The following is a 17,215-nucleotide window of genomic DNA, read 5'->3' on the forward strand; positions in this document are numbered from 1 at the left end:
CCCCCCAAAATAAAATTTAAAAAAAGAAAAAGTCTAAATTTAAACAGGTAACAATCAGTCGTCCCACCCCCGTCACTTAAAAAAACCCAAAAACAAACAAACAGGAGAATATCTAAAAAATAAGCAAGAAACTGGAGTAACACAAGTAACAACAGTCTAAGCATGTCAGGAAGATGGAAAAAATAAACCTACTCAAATGTCTTCTATTTATTACTGTCAATGTTATTCCTGGATGTTATAATCTGGGCAACAGCATCAAAATTCTCCTTGGTAAGAAGCAGAGAGGAAAAACTAGTCACCGCAAGCCCTGATATATATATATATATTTCTAGTAGGTCATAAAATATATATATACCACAGCAAAAGAGAAAACGTGTTTCAGTTTCTTGCCTTACAATTCGAGGCTTTGAGTAAAAGTAAAAGTCAACATGTCATTTTTATTCTGAATCTGAAGCTACTGGACACACTGTCTGTCAATAGTCGTGCACATTTACCATCAATAGTCGTGCACATTTACCAGTTCAGCTGATGAGATACTGGTAAGTCCAGAAGTCTCGGTGGCAGTCGTCTAAGTTGTGCATGTCATGAAAATGGAAAACATAATAAACCTACTCAAATGTCCTATTTATTACTGTTAATGTAATTCCTGGATGTTTATAATCTGGCTCAACACAACACAGCATGTGAATGTAACAGTAACATTGTGTGAGTGTGTAGTAGTAAACCACTTCCCCACATCAATTCTGTACACCTTCCTCTCAACAAACCACAGCCGGTCTCTAAACTCGTTTGTGCCTTTCTGTATATGTACACATGATACAAAGATTCACTGTAAAGTTTAAAGATGTTTAGATATCTTTCTTGTACCTTTTGGCTGGAAAAAAAAAAAAGTTCTTACAAAGAATTACCTAAACATCATCAAAGTGGCACACCAAACTCAAGCCCACATAACTTCAAAAATCTCTGACGCAGATGTCAGTGTCAGTCGTAAATTTCTTCTATCTATACTTCCACAGCCCTACCTCCCTCCCTCCCTCCCTCCAGCCTTTTCTCAAAACTTTGGGACAAAACCAAATGGTCGCTTTTAAGCACAAGGGGACTATCCCGAAAAATGCTGTTTTAAGAAAATCAAAGGAAAAGTTTTTGCTCCTTGTTCCATTTCTTTAAAAGACAAGGAGAGTTTTCTGTATAACTAAACAAATATACACACCAATGAAAGAAACAAAATCTGGGTTAGCCCGCTTGTCCTTAAAAGCGACCAAATCAAAACATGCTGACCCCGCCCCCGAAATCTCACCCCCTAATCTTTTTATGTATAACTATGTACAAAAACAATATTGACAGCATTCAAGGACGTGGCAGCAGGTTCACCACAGGGGCCCGCCTGGCCATTCGCGAGTCACGAGAGGGTCGGTGAGATTAGCGTGCAGGTGACGCGAGGCTTGCACTCTCTGATCAAGTGCTACTTCCTTAACTTATTATTATAGTCCCATCTCCTGCACGTGGAACAAAACAAATGGAAATGGGTCGAGTTGTATAAATCCGGCGCAACAGTCAGCTCAATCACAGGCGGAGAACTAGTGAAAAGATAAAACTTTCCTAACTCGAGCACAATACATTATCATACTCTTGCTTTAAATGCTAGGAATTAGCAGTAATTAGTAGTAATTTGACTTGCAGTCAAACTTTCAGTAACATTTGATAACCCATCTTCATCTATGGTAGGCAGCCTTGCTCTTTACTTTTTTATCACTGAAGTTAAAACTAAAAAAAATACAAACGACCTAATAAACAAATTGCTACTGAAAACGTTACCAAATGAAATGAACATGATGCAGACGACTAATCCCCCCCCTCCCCCCACCTTTTTTTTTTCTTTGCCCTTTGACCCATCCATCAACAACTAACTAGGCAAAGGTAGAAACAGAAAAAAACAAACTTGACAGACAGCTCAGCACCAGGAACCAGGAATAGAAACACGAGTGAGCCGTTTGCAGGTCGGTCGGTCGGTAAGGTGGAGATGCAATGCCGTCATAGGTGACAGAAATACTGCCGCACACGACGGGGCACCACACGACACATATTTTGATATATATAATATATATATATTGAGATCTAAGGTCACACGCAAGATGAAACAAGGAAAGAGGAGAAGGAAATGGCGGTGGTGCATACAAAAGGGTGGGGGAGGCGTGTGTCCTTATGGGAGCGGAGTTACTGGTCCAGTACACAAGCAGTTGTTGTAATGGTTGATGTTTACCCCGCTCCATTCGCACAATTTTGATCATTTAGGGGGGGGGGGTGTGGCTGCTTCTACCCTGCTCGTCAGGGCAAGCACGTGCGTGCTGAGTGGAATACAACACCCCAACAGACAGACAGAGATGCTCGATAAAAAATTCTTGACCACTTTTTTAGTATCAAACTCACATATTTTGCGTGTGATGATGAAGAATCTAACAGCTGCATCATATAGATCTATATATATATATACGACAGTCCCTAACCTAAATCAAATCGACAAATGAAAAGTGGTTGAACCACTGCAGAGAAAAAAAAAAAAAAAAAAAAACAGAGAAAAGAACAGACAACGAGCTGTGCCTTTGATGTTAGATAAAAGCACACAATTTAATGAGACCAATGCTTTGTATTACCTAGAAATGTATACAAGCTAGACGTTGATTAACACTCCCATCAGTACAGCGCGCATTACTCAAATTTTGGAAAACCACAAGACGGCGAAACGAGTTCAAGTTGTCCATCCTGCTCAACCATAGTTTATAACACATCAGACTTTGCACCAAAAAATTACAGCGATGATGTCAACACCCCGGAATCTACGTTTTCCATACAATATATGAGTCAAGCAAGGTGGAATCAGGCATCCGTCAATTTTTTTTGTGCGAAGAGAAGTTGGTATCATCTTAAAGCTTGTTCATTTGTATTTGTCTTAGTTATAATGGACCCCCCCCCCTCTCCCCCACCGGAACAATGTGTTGAAACAAGTTGATATTGAAGGGAGGTGGCGTTCACCTGGCGTCAGAGGTTCTATTGGCAGAAAAATATCGATCTCTTTCACTTCCTTATTTTGACGAGCGCCTGATTTCACCACAACGTCACACATGATCTAGTTCTCCCTGAAAGGCTGTAATAATGGACATGAGACTCTATTCCTAAATTCAACAGTGGCAAGTTCTTTGCGGCGAGAATAAACAATCTGAAATAACGAAACTCCTGCTAGCGCTACGCCTACGACGTCGGGGCTGCAACATTGGCATGACATTTTTCAAGCCCTAATGAAAATTGTGAATAGCTACCTCGTCTCCAGGCTGCAAAAGTTGAAAAGTATTCACAGTTCAAGAAATGATTAACAATAATAATGTGAATGGAATAAACGTCTTTTTTTTTCTTTTCGTTTAAATGTGTCAACAACCTTCAAACAGAAACACTTATCATGACTTAGAGTTGACTAAATAACTGCTTTAAGAAGACAGAAGAAGAAGATGCATCAAGAGATATCGAAATATAATATAATATAATAAATACGAAGGCATGTACTCTGTTATTTAAAGTACAAAAGCTAAAAAAAAACACAAAAAAACTGCCCCCTAACCTTTCCAGTATATTTTGATACCCACTTCCAGCCTTCCACCTGCTACATATCACCCAAGAGTTTAAATAAAATGTAAAAAAAAAAGAAAAAAAAAAGAGGCATAATGGACAACAAACATGGCGAATAGCAAGAACACACGTGATTATTCCTGCTCGTAGTGACACCTCAAACTCTTTACACGAGACCTTTAACCTATGCTATTGTTATATCCACTGGTTTCTTTTCTACACACATAAAATTATAATTGGTGCCTTGGTAACACACAGTAGTACACATGTAACCACAATCTGACCCCATCAACCCCCCCCCCCCCTCCCTAAGAAAATCCCCTTCGTCAGGATAAAAAACAGTCTTACGGCTGAAAAAAAAAAACCCACAAAAAAATCCCCCCCCCCAAAAAAAAACAGTGAGTCGGAGAAACTGATGACAACAAAGTCTGTCCCACCGCGATATTGGAAACACGGCGAACGTGTTGAGTTAAAATATATATCACTGATTCCTGACAAAAAAGATGTATCGACGGTCGAGCCTGAAAGAGGAAGAGACTAAAAACAACGAGGAAGAAGAAAACAACAAAGAGGAAAATAAAGGGAATAACAAAACAAAAAAATAAAAAAATAAAGAGTACACAGCGAGAAGACAGGCAAACAGTCTGGATGATAACACTCATTCTCAAAGGAAACCCTCGTCAGCTTGCAGACCACACTACGCAACATTGTGGAAATTCTTCTTTTTTTTTTTTATTTGATAAAGGTCAGGTTCGAGGTGTTTTCTAGCAGCAGCATCATGAATGCTGCTGCTTTGTATCACTCGGCGTACTTGGTCGTCCATTCCTTGGCTAGCCTGTTGTACTCGCTGCGATTCGTTTTGAACGTGCGCGCAATATCTGGAACCAAGGGGTCATCCGGGTTTGGGTCTGTTAACAAGGAGCAAATGGACAAAAGCACTGCAAAAAGAAAAAAAGAAAACGGGGGGTTAGGGAAAACATTTTATTATTATGATGACTAACAAAGCATTACTAATTGTTTTAGTAAGCGTTTTACAGCACTTGCAACCCAATTACATCACACAAGTGCCGAAGATTAGACGTGTTACAAGAGAGTAACAAACACAAAAAAAGAAGAGGGGAGAGATGAGAACGATAGATGTTTGATAGGAAAGAAGGAGGAAACAACATCAGAGCACCTGCAAACGAAGTGTATTAGCATGATAAATCTTTTCATAAAAAGCAAGCATAAATCTATGGGAACCAGGTGATGTAGGCTTTTAATCTCTTCCTCTATTTACCTTCCTTCCGCATTGACCCAGAACCCAGCACGAGAGAAAAAGACTTCAAAACATAATGTTTCAGCATGCTCCTAACGTCAACTGTTACGCTGAAGTTTGTCAACAATAAAACGTGAAAGGTCTACTCTACATTGCAATAATAATAATACTGACCACTAAAAAAGTCAATGATCAGATTTTACATCAGCCACAAAGGAAGTAAAATTGTAAATAATAAAACATTAAAGCTCAACTCTATGTACTGCAATAATACTGGTCAATAATAAAACATTAAAGCTCAACTCTATGTACTGCAATAATACTGGTCAATAATAAAACATTAAAGCTCAACTCTATGTACTGCAATAATACTGGTCAATAATAAAACATTAAAGCTCAACTCTATGTACTGCAATAATACTGGTCAATAATAAAACATTAAAGCTCAACTCTATGTACTGCAATAATACTGGTCACTAAAAAAGTCAACCATCAGGTTTTGCATCAGTCACAAAGGACGTAAAATTGTGAATAACATTCCACTCTATTAATTTGCCAAAACAATTCCATATATCAGTAGTTTCCTTTCAACAAACTAAACTAAGTGAAAAAAAACCCCGCAAACAATTCGGAAAAACTTATGAAGAGGGCTTTCTGCCTCATCAAAATCGTACAGAGCTATACTTATTTATGGATTTTAAGAAATACCACGGTAGTTCCAAAAGTCCCCTTACTTCTTAAACAGCAATACGAAAACCTTTAAAATTACATATAAGTGAATAAGTCTCCTGACTTAAACTTAATGTTGATACGCATCCGTTTCAGTTCCCTACACAATTTTAAGTAAGTTGGGCCACACAAGCCATTTACACTTTTGCATATATTCTCTAACAACAACAACAACAAAAATCAGATCTGCAAATTATTTTGTCATTTGCCCATAACCTGATTTGAGTTTGAGAAAAGTTTTGTTTGAGTAAAAAGAAGCATATATCGACACACATTAAGGGTCATTTAGCCAAGGAAAAAAGTAAGTTGGACAGACAGAAACAACAGAAGGAAAGAAAAGAAGAACCTATCAGTTGTGTTTGAGTAAAGAGACACACATCAATATAAATGTAATAATGTTATATATAGTAGGTAGCGTAAACACGGCCTCGCGGGCACTCGCAGCCTTCCGACGGCGTGGTATCGGTAAAATCGTGGTAATTCCGATCGCTGTTTCTTTGCTCTTTCGTTGTAAAACACCAAATGCCGTACACCTTGTAAAAGTTCAGCTTTTCCTCGTTACAATGGTGTAAGTTGTTTATATGTCCGATTAATAGGAGCTTTAGAATCGCAGACGAAAGCGAAGCCCCTCGCGGTCGGAATGCGAGGTCGGCCGGTTGAAAAATTGACACGCGTGCATTCAAATGCTTCGCGGAACGAGGGATGATTAAATACCGTCTTTTCATTGGCGGATAACTATAGAGCTTTAAACGGGCTTTCCCCTGACATAAGTTAAGCCTTTGGCGTCTTTATAGAAAGCTTTTAAAAATACGGTCAAAATGTTTAAAGTATCCCTTTTTACACAAAATATGTATAATACCGACTTATAACAGGTATCAATTAAAAGATCAGTTCATTTTCTATTAGAATAAAGTTATTAACTTGGAATTATTTTTCATCAATCCTTCCGAGAGACTCGGAAAGCATATGACCCCGTACGCGGGGTACACTACAGTATAGAGCCGACTCGCTCGCCGCGGGGGCCAGTGCGCGCCGTCGGGTCAACACTCGGTGTTTTTGTCGAAATAACGACAGATAATTGTGTTTGAGGCGATAAAATACTGATTTGTAAAGATCTCAGAGTCTTGAAAAAAATTAGGCTCCATATATTTGTTACAGTGATTGTACTCTGTTAATGTGGAGATGTTTAGTGCACTTGGTACTTTTTTTTTTATTGTCTGTCAAACATGGGGTTGCAGCCAGTGACTGACTTTAACAAATTTGATCAAATTTTAAACAACTACAATTTTCTTAAAAATTGACGGAGAGGTTAAAGAATGGTACCAAAATGCTCAGTGGATATAGGCCTTTCAAATGGAACAGATAAATTTGGCATACAGCTAGTTTGAAAATTTAGTTTCTGGTACCTATATATAGTGCAGGTAAGTAGCAGGACAGATTGACAGAAACAACAGAGAAAAAAAAAAAAAAGAACTAAGACCTACCAGAGGTGCCCTCCAACCACCCATAACCAACCTAGTTTCAATTACGGTACCAACAACCTAAGTTTTATCGTCACAGAACCAATCAAGAGCACAAACGAAGCATGGTTCAAGCCATTTCGAACAAAAGATACTGAACAACCATTATTCCCAGACTCTATAATAATAGACTGTATTTATAGAGCGCTCTATCCCATACGACTATAAGCTCTTTTTTTTTCGGTAAGTGTTTTACGGCGCTCGCATCTGCAAACGGTCATATGAGCGCGCGGGACACACCAAACATTTTCAATTGGTAGGAAATTTTGAATTTTGCCCGGGTAGCAGCCGAAGCCTACTCTTATCGATTTTGGCCCACTAAGTGATCTTTAACGAGCGCAACTTGCACACAGGACCTCCGAGATTTTTCGTCCTTGTCAGAGAAGGCTAGGTGTAGATCTTTCCTACCAGAAGATCAGGGGTGTGGCTGAAAGACAACAGAAAAAAGGAGACAAGGAGAAGTAGAAAGGCTGCAGAAAGAATGAGGAACCCAGTGGAGGGGGCAAAGGAGGTGAGGGGGTGGGGGAAGAGAGTGGAGACCAAAGCAGACGACAGAATATTGCAAGATAGAAGGAAAGAAGGTGAAAAAAGACAATTTTAGAGAAGAAAATACTTCAATCGCTACCCAGATTAGAACCCGGGACCTTTGAATAAGAGGCGAACACCTTAATCTCTAAGCCATGAGAGCCCCCACTATAAATAAGCTCTTCTTGTTTTAGCAGAGGTTTTACGACACTCGCAACTGCAAAAGGTCAAATGAGCGCCAGAAGATTAGAGGTGTTACAAGAGAGTAACAAACATAAAAAAAGAAGTAAGGGAGATAAGGACGATAGATTTTTCATAGGAAAGAAGAAGCGGCAAACCACACTAGAGCACCCGCCAACCACCCACCCACTATAATAAGTTCCGAGTGCTTACCTTTTGATATAGTCAAAGCAGGCGACCACTGGCTTCGAAGGATATCCAAACAGATGCTGCCATTACTGTTTATATTTGGGTGGTAGATTTTTGTTGAGAAAGCAACCTGAGAAAAACCCCCCAACAAATACAAGCACTGTCATTTCATTATATTGGCCACTGAGGAAACAATAAACACGAGGTTTTCATTCTCAACTCATTTCCATACCACCACCACCCTTTCCCCTTTATTAAAAAACAAACAAAAACAAATGAAAAACAGAACAACTAAAAATGTGAGTTTTAAGAAAAACATGCACATTCTTTGACAACAATTACATAACACATGAAACCATTTCTGAACACAAGGTATTTACTAAACATCAAACAACTATTCAAAATACACAATCATGTCTGGATACAAATCTCATCAAATATCTCATCTGTACAGCTGGCACTGAAATCCGACAATTTAAGTTTAAGTATTTTCTGAAAAAAAAAAAAAAAGGCCCCCAATACTTTAAAACACATCTCTACATTCAAATGCTGTAGAGAATGCCTTGGGCCAGCAGCATAAAAAACCCTATGTGCATGGAAATGACGACAATAAACATTTCTCTGCAAAACATGAATACATTTTTAGAATAAAAAAATAATGTGGCTGCCAGCATTGTGTTTGTGTGACTGAGCGTGAGGTTTTGTTGTGCTGTGATCTCGCAATGCTGAGGGGTGGGGGGGGGGTGTCTTCCTTGCTCTGACCATTCCCTCATAAATCATAATTTTGTTTTGTGGCTCAATATCTCTTATATCTATTTTTTTTTAAAAATTATGTGTGAATTGAACTGTACTTCATAACATTGATTAAAGGCAAAAAAGATGTAATTTTTTTGGTAACTAGGAATTCTCAAGCTAAAGAAAATAAACAAAACTTTGGCAACTATTTCCTCACTAATTTTACCCCTGAAACCAAGCGACCCCCACCTCCCTTAATCACAAATATCTCTACTTTTGTATTCAAGACAAAAGGGTATTTTTTTCATGGAAAGCAAGACAGATGAACAAGTTTCAAGATGATACCACATGCCCAAAATTAAGTGCCCAAATCCACCACGTTGCGTCACAAATATTCGCCCTACCACGAGCCCTCTCACTGGACTGCTATTTTGACAGAATAACACCATCCACCCTCAACTACTTTTTTTGGGGGGGGGGGGGGGGGGGTAAATGTTTTACGGCGCTCCCAACTGCATAAGGTCATGTGAGCGCGCGGGACACACCTAATATTTTCAGTTGGTAGGAAATTTTGAATTTTGCCTGGGTGGCGGTCGAAGCCTACTCTTATCCATTTTAGACGACTAAAGGATCTTTAACGTGTGCAACTTGCACACGGGCCCTCCAAGACTTTCCGCCCTGGTCCGAGAAGGCCAGGTGTAGATCTTTCCTACCAGAAGATCAGGGGTGTGGCAGAAAGACAGCAGTAAGAAGGAGCCAAGGAGTAGCAGTAGAAAGGCTGCAGAAAGGGCCAGGAGCCCAGAGGAGACAAAGGAGTTGAGGGGGTTGGGGCAGATCGAGGAGACGAAAGCAGACGACAGAATATTGCCAGAGAGCAGGAAAGGAGGTGAAAGGAGACAATTTTAGAGAAGAAAATTTTCCGGAGATTCGAACCCGGGACCTTTGAATGAGAGGCGGACACCTTAACCTCTGGGCCACAAGAGCCCCACCCTCATCTACTGCCAAGCCAGCATACCTGACCACTGAAAACGTAAAAATGTGCCCACTAAAAAAATTAAAATAAATATAAAGTACTGAAAAACAGAAGAAAGAAGAAACGGGATGCACGGTGTACTCACTTTTGGGGGCTTGAAGGGATAATCTGATGGAAATGTTATTGTGAGGAAAAACACACCTCCTTGATATGGACTATCAGCCTGAAAGGACATTTTTTTACATATGTATTAGATTAATTATATGACATAAAGGCGAAGCATTCATTTCCCTCCAAATGAGTAAAGAAATCGACATGGAGCAGGCAAATGTACTTTACAATTTTGAAAATCAAATATTTCCGACTGCACAACAAAGATATATTTGAGACACACCTGTCTGGGCAAATCTCAACATTACAATAATCCTTAAACATAATAAAAATCCGTGGTAAAAAGAATAATTTTCCAAAAATATAGGTAGCTTTACCTTCAGGCATGGTACAGCCCTTTTAGTAAATTCATGGTGACCTATGTGAAAAGATTAGCTGGCTCATATACTTTCAACACGTGACATGCTTTCTACATTATACTGTCCCCCTCGTTTTATGCAAGAAAAATTCTGAAATTATGCAAACTGAGCCCAAAAATGTGAATTTATGCGATTCTGTTAATTTTAACAAAGAATGATAAAGGAAAATAATCAGAAATTATGCAAAAAATGATCAAATTTTGCTAAATTATGCGGGGTGCATAAAACCACGGGGACAGAATTATAACATGTCTTTCTCCTTGTGCTCATTGACAATGAAAAGATGAACGATAGAAAAGAAAGTAAAATAACACTGAAAGAATGTACTCTGTTTCACCTACATGTAACGCTGCACAACAAATGTCACACAAGACATGTTTACATAAAATTGTTTTTGTTTTAGTAAGAGTTTTACGGCACTTGCAACACAATAAGGTCATATAAGTGCCGAAGAGTAGAGGTGTTACAAGAGAGTAACAAACACAAAAAAGAAGGAGGGGAAATAAGGACAATAGATGTTGATAGGAAATAAGGACCAAACCACCAGAGCACCCGCCAACCACCCACTTACATTACATTAATTACACCTTAACGTATTTGCAAAAATATAACACCCCCCCCCCCAAAAAAAATAAATAAAAATAAATAAAAAATAAATGGGAAGCATTACTTACAGGCCCTAATATTGTTGCTTGCCATTGAAACACTGAAAAGAGAAAATAAAAATTAAACAGTCAGTGACGAAGAATACCAAAAGGACATGTGGTTATGACAGGGAGGCCACTGGGTTTTTATGAAAACATCTGAAAATTTGTGACGTTTCACATTTGTCAACAAAAAGACGGTTAAAAGACACAATATTTTTATATGGGTTTAAACAGAAAACAAATGCTTAAAATAATACTATAATTGTTATTTTCAAATCGGACGACCCAACAGCAAGAAATATTTAACATAGAACAGATTAGACATTGCTGAGGTTAAGTTTGGGTTTTAGTAAAACTATACTGCACTTGCAACAGAAATAGGTCAAACAACTCTTTAAGTGTAGAAGATTTGAGGTGTAACTTATGAGTGAGCAAAATACAAAGAAAAAAGAGGAGAGATAAGGATGAAAGATGTTTTTAGTTTAGTTTTTGTAAGAGTTTTACGGCACTTGCAACACAATAAGGTCATATAAGTGCCGAATATTAGAGGTGTTACAAGAGAGTAACAAACACAAAAAAGAAGGAGGCGAGATAAAGATGACAGATGTTTGATAGGAAAGAAGGAGCAAACCACACCAGAGCACCCGCCAACCACCCACTGAAAGATATTTGACAGGAAAGAAGGAGCAAACCACATCGAAGCGCGCCCCCCCTCCAACCACCCACAGATGTTGCTTATGATGCACAGTGGCCAACCACTTACAAATGAAGTATGTATAGCCTTAACAAAAGCATGGAGCTGGCACTTTCCAAACAACAAAGTCAACAAAAACGGTAAGATTAAGATTATGATCTTGTTATCTGCATGAACGACGGGCTCAAGAGCCTTCAAAATGCCTCTCTTGGCTGGTAGATATTCACTCAAATATTCCTCTTCTGTCTCCTCCGGGACCTTTTTATACATTATACCCCTACTTGCCTAGGATCACCTGTAAATTTCTCATTAAGTATCACCCTTACATGCCCAGAATAGCCTGTTCAGACTAGGCGTCTTTAGAAACAAAGTCTCCCTCTGACAAAACCCAGGGGGTCGAGATTTCGTTTTTATATAGTCATTGCATAATATTTCTTCTTTTGTTTGATACTGAAACTGAACTTTTACAGGACCAGCAGTTCTATTATAAGAGCCAGTCGAAGCCCAGTTTCCTTTATAATGACACTTCAAAGGCGGCCCAACGAGCTGAAAAGTGATACAATTGAGCTGGAACATGCAACGGCTCTAAACAAGAGAACAAGCAAATGTGAGGAATCGTGGTGAAATCAGGCGCTCGTCAAAATAATATTGAAATTGAAGAAACAACATTTTCCCCACCAGTGTGGCAATTTTTATTCCACCACGTCATGACACAAACGACGAATCAGCTTATATTACGGCCTGATCAGGATGATGATTAAAACAAAGAAAACGGTGGACCATAAAACAGTCAAAGCTGCTCTAACGGCCACCAGTCAAAATGCCCACTCGCCCCACCCCAAAACAACTTGTTGTGTAAAAAAGTTCTTTTTTCTTTTTATTCATATATATGAATATGACACTATCTAAGATGTCTGCTGTTTAAGACAACTCTGCTTTTTTCCTCGATTTTGTGTGTGTGTGTGCGTGTGTCCTGGACAATTTAGACTGTACTCACTGTCATCTCCCACAGGTCCAGCTGAACAGTTGGAGGGTGGATCTCGACCGAGGTCTTGAAGTTCCTAGGAGAAGAAAAAACGAAACAAAGCAAAATTAAGATAAAACCAAAGTCACAAATCTTATGACCTTATATATGCAGTTGCGAGCGCCGCAAAACATTACAACTAAAACAATACAATAGTCACAAATAAAAAATAAATATAATTTGTGATAAAGTGAAAAAAAACAAAAACACACAAAAATTCAAACACCACTAAAAACCACACACAATGGTTTGCAGCAATTTGCACAAAAAGCCCAAGCAACAACAAACTGATACCTTTGCATGGACTCCTCATCAACATCATGAGGTCCTTGCTTCAATTAATGATATATATCTTTACTGTACTAAAATTTGTCCTAACACAAAGCATGTAGAGATATCGATTGTTCAAGAAAGTGTTCTTGGTAGAGGAACAGTAGTACAACAAAGTGTTAGTGTTCTCAGTCTACTCACACAGAAAAAAGAAAAATATATACAGTGTACGGCTATATATATATATATATATATGTATATACCTTAACTTGAAATAATAATATAATAAAATAATAATAGCATTTGTATAGCGCATATCCCCGCTCAACAGATGCGCTTTACACTATATTATTACCCCAGCAGACTATAGAATGCTCCGAAACATTCTCAGCTTCCTGGGAAGCATACAGTGCAAGCAGCTGATTAAGCGCTCAAACACTAACAAACTGACAAGATCTTTCGCTGTCTATAGCCGGGTACCCATTGCCACCTGGGTGAAGTGGGGAAATTTCGTGTAAAGTGCCTTTCCCAAGAACACAACGTCGGGCCCCTGACGGGATTTGAACCCACGACCTTACGGTTGCGAGTCCGAGAGCCTAACCGCTAGGCCACCGACGCCACAAAATGACAATTTCACAATCAGAGCAGGTTGAAATCATAACACTCGAACAGCTGTAACATTTTTTTACCTGTCTCTACTCTATGGTTATCCATTATGTACCCGTAACTCTTCGAGTCTGGGTGCGGGTGAGTTATATTCGCACTTGAATCAAAAAGTCTTAAAATAGAAATTCATGCTTTGGTATTCTTTTAACTTTCCCTCTCGTTTCACACTTAGCTACTAGTTAGTCGTCCATTTTCTGTTGTGTATTGATATGCTGAACACGAATATTACTTCATTTCTGTCGCAAATATCAAAATAGTATGTGAAATATTTGATAGTTTTTAATCGTACCAGGTCACACTAAGCCTAATTGCGTAGTAATTTTCGCACTTCGAACCAAACTTTCGCACTTCGAACCAAACAGGGAGGTTTCACCCCCTGAAGTAAAATAAACAGGGGGGGAGGGAGGGGTTTCCTACAGGGGGGGTCCCCCTGTTTTAAGCCATGATTTGATGTTTTGCAGTTAGGTTTGGCATTTTCTTGAAAATTATTGATTTGTGACAGTTTTAGTGGCTGCATGAGATCTGCAGCAAAAAACACTGCAGTTTGACCACCAGAGCAGTACATCTGTGTGCGGGAGTGAAAGGAAAAATTTACCCCTTCTTTCTATGAGAATATTAATTAAGTAATTTCGAAAAATGTTTCGCAGCAGTTTACATGACTTATTTTTTTTACACTGCATTATAATGTCATTATATTTCATGTGTGGCATACACCCATTGCCAAGGATGACAAGACAAACTAATTTAAATTTAAAAGGTAGAAAAATGTCCTCTGATAACTCACTAACCAATAAAACAACAACTTCTCTAGGTGGTAATGTTCTAGAATCAAGCAGGAAGAGATTTATCTACAGTTAAAGGAAACTCAAAAGTCAAAAGGAGAATAGAGATCAACTACCTCCATGCTTTTCTTTGAGTTTGAGATACAATAATAATAGTTTGGGTTTTTTTTTACATGATGAAGCTATGTCAGCGAGTGCTTAGCACACCTCTCTGATTGGCCAAAATATAGATGACGCATTTCCGCCATCTATTTTTGTCATCTTCCGGGGCATCCCGTGCAGGTTGACTAGATCTCACCGTGGCAGGCTCACTTTGCCGCTTAGCGTGTGATGGGCTACGTCACTAGGTTTCATCGCTGACTGCTTAGGCTCTGCGTGCGCGCGCTTATGTGTGAGTGCGCCCGTGTGTACAACTTTGAGGAGAAGGTAAATTTATGGAACGAGAATTGCTGAGATTGTTTATAAAAGATACACAAATTAATACAAAAAACAAACAGTGAGATCTAGTCAACTGGCGAGGGAAACCCAAGAGTCTTGGGGGAAACCCTGGAAAATGACAAAAATAGTACTAAATAGATGGCAGAAATATGTCATCTCTATACTTGGGCCAATCAGAGAGCTGTGCTAGGTGCTCGCTGTAGCTTCATGTGTTTGTTGGTTGTTTTTTTGCCTCCATTGACTCTTCCTAATTATAAATGCAAATAAGGTAGTGATACTGACAAATGACGCAATATTTTCCTCATCATGATGAAACAGTAATTATCCGAACAACAGCAGACTACACTACTTTGTCTTTGTGACCTCCTAGCCTAGTTCCGGCGTTAATCACTTTGCCAACAATTAAAAGGGCAGTCCACCACCCGCAGGGTAACAATTTCACATCCCAATCCCACCCTGCCTCCACTGGTCAAAAAAAAAAAGCTACCTGGGGCAGGAAAGCCAGAGGAAGACAAAGAATAACATGGATATCAACAACTAAGAACATGGACTGGCCTTGATAGAATGTGCAACGGCACCTCACGACCGTGAAAGATGGAGGGTCATTTAAATCTTAAATAGGCCTACACATCAACCTTTGAGTCAGAGATGACACCTCCGGGTACCCAGATCCAGGTACCTGGACCTTAGTTTAGCATCACAACCATCTGTCTTTCCTCTCTTTCTTGCCCAATCTCACTCAAGGACAATCACAACTCTCTCCAGAATCTAGAGATTCTAGTTAGGGCCACCATGCCTGTAATAAAACAGGCTAGCCTATCACAGGAGACAAGATAACATTTTTTATAAAAAGCCCTTACTTATTACATCATGTGTGTAGGCCTATGATGGAACATGATATCACCAAACATAACAAACAGATTTATCATGTCCTGTGTCATCAATTCAGCAGCAATGATGAATATGATCATCAATTATTTCATGGCCTGGGGTGACAACTGATCAAAGTCAAAGGACTAGACTCTAGAAAAATCAGAACCCCAGAACCGTGTTAATGTTGGATTTCATTTATCCAATCAACTACAATGCACTCAGCTGTGTTAAAAGATGGCAGTCTCAGCAAAACCCTCCCCATCATCATTGTCAAAGAAAAAGGGCACTGGAGGCCAGTGGAAGGGAGGGGGGGGGGGGGGGCACTTTCTTTTTTCACCATTTTTCGCTCTTACCAGGCACATGCCATCCTTAATTTTTGCGTAAATCCTAGTCAAACTTTAACCTCCCCCTTCACAAATAGACAGAAACCTAACGTCCAAACTGGAAAAGTTTTCGGCATCTAAACACCACATGGTAATTCATCGAATCCGGAAGACCACAAATTTTATTTCGAGTTGTCAAGGAAGGGCTTGCGTGAGTGAGAGGAGGGAACTGGAACAAGCTAAGTCGTTTGCGATCGTGGGTGGTCATTCATCATAAACATTTTCCCCATATCGGTGTTATCCTATAAAGACGGTTCGAAGGTTAGTATCCTCACACAAACCTTTTGAATTCTTTTCATAGCCATTTTGAACAAAATATGGCGTGGGGTATTTCGCAGACCTGGGACTGTTCAGTAACCTCTCCCTCTGAACTAAAAATAATGCCTGTTGTAAACTTGAATAGAGATAGAGCTAACATTTCAGTACTGCGCATGCCCAAGAGGATTGTAACTTCCGCTGCTGTGACTGTATAAAAATAGGCTAAGTTTCGGTGCTCGTCATCACGTTGGGAAATTCCCTCTTTTGTCCTTAGGTTACCTTTCTTTTGCTTTACATTTTCTCCGAAGACTCGAAACTTGAAGTAAGATGGGTGGAGTTTAAAATCAGAATCGACGAAGCCTTTTTACTATTATTATTTCTTTTTTTAAAGAAAGTAACTTTGCAAAATGAACGTGATCCAAAAGTGCACGAGCAAATTTTGATAAAATATAATATTAGTTTTTATTTATTTCTTATCTCTCTGGGGTTTATATCAAGTTTTTAACTGCACAAAGACTTATGTACGTGTATAATATCTACCTTGGTCAATTACGTAAATTCCATCGCCATTGATTGTGGAAGGCAACAAAAGGAAACTATAGTTCTAACATTTTCTTTTTTTGGATAGATCATATATAATATCTAAAATACTCAAGAACTTCGAGAAACGTTTCCATTATCACCCCCCCCCCCAAAAAAAAAGACACAATAAAGTTGATCCGAATTGCTTTCACATTTTGGAGATCCTGCAAATAGATATTGAAACACTAGATATTAGGCCAACAGGCCAACTGGTATAGGCGACAGATATATAAACAAAAAGCTATAAGCGCATAATTATTCTCTCTCTCTCCCCCTAGTCTCTCTCGTCTCTCTCTCTCTCTCCCCCTAGTCTCTCTCGTCTCTCTCTCTCTCTCTCTCTC

At 39.1% G+C, this 17,215-nt stretch overlaps 1 protein-coding gene across 1 annotated transcript; it reads right to left on the reverse strand.

Moving 5' to 3' along the window:
- Positions 1-4,333: 4,333 nt before the first annotated feature.
- Positions 4,334-16,463, reverse strand: LOC101853820 (ubiquitin-conjugating enzyme E2 2). Its single transcript, XM_005108419.3, has 6 exons — positions 16,316-16,463; positions 12,596-12,659; positions 10,932-10,963; positions 9,873-9,950; positions 8,044-8,149; positions 4,334-4,556 (listed from the first exon to the last, which is right to left on the reverse strand). Exons 1-6 carry the CDS (start codon positions 16,337-16,339, stop codon positions 4,417-4,419), a joined length of 444 nt encoding a protein of 147 aa, XP_005108476.1. The 5' UTR covers positions 16,340-16,463; the 3' UTR covers positions 4,334-4,416.
- Positions 16,464-17,215: the final 752 nt, after the last annotated feature.

Source organism: Aplysia californica, unplaced genomic scaffold (assembly GCF_000002075.1).
Source record: "Aplysia californica isolate F4 #8 unplaced genomic scaffold, AplCal3.0 scaffold00688, whole genome shotgun sequence".
NCBI lineage: Eukaryota > Metazoa > Mollusca > Gastropoda > Aplysiida > Aplysiidae > Aplysia > Aplysia californica.

Bases quoted from the DNA above. Each gene is read 5' to 3' on its own strand.
- LOC101853820 (XM_005108419.3), bottom strand. From the start codon at position 16,339: ATGGCTATGAAAAGAATTCAAAAG. The intron at 10,964-12,595 runs GTGAGTACAGTC...TTCTCTTTTCAG, and splicing joins TGGACCTGTGGGAGATGACA to TGTTTCAATGGCAAGCAACA. The intron at 8,150-9,872 runs GTGAGTACACCG...GGTTTTTCTCAG, and splicing joins ATCCCTTCAAGCCCCCAAAA to GTTGCTTTCTCAACAAAAAT.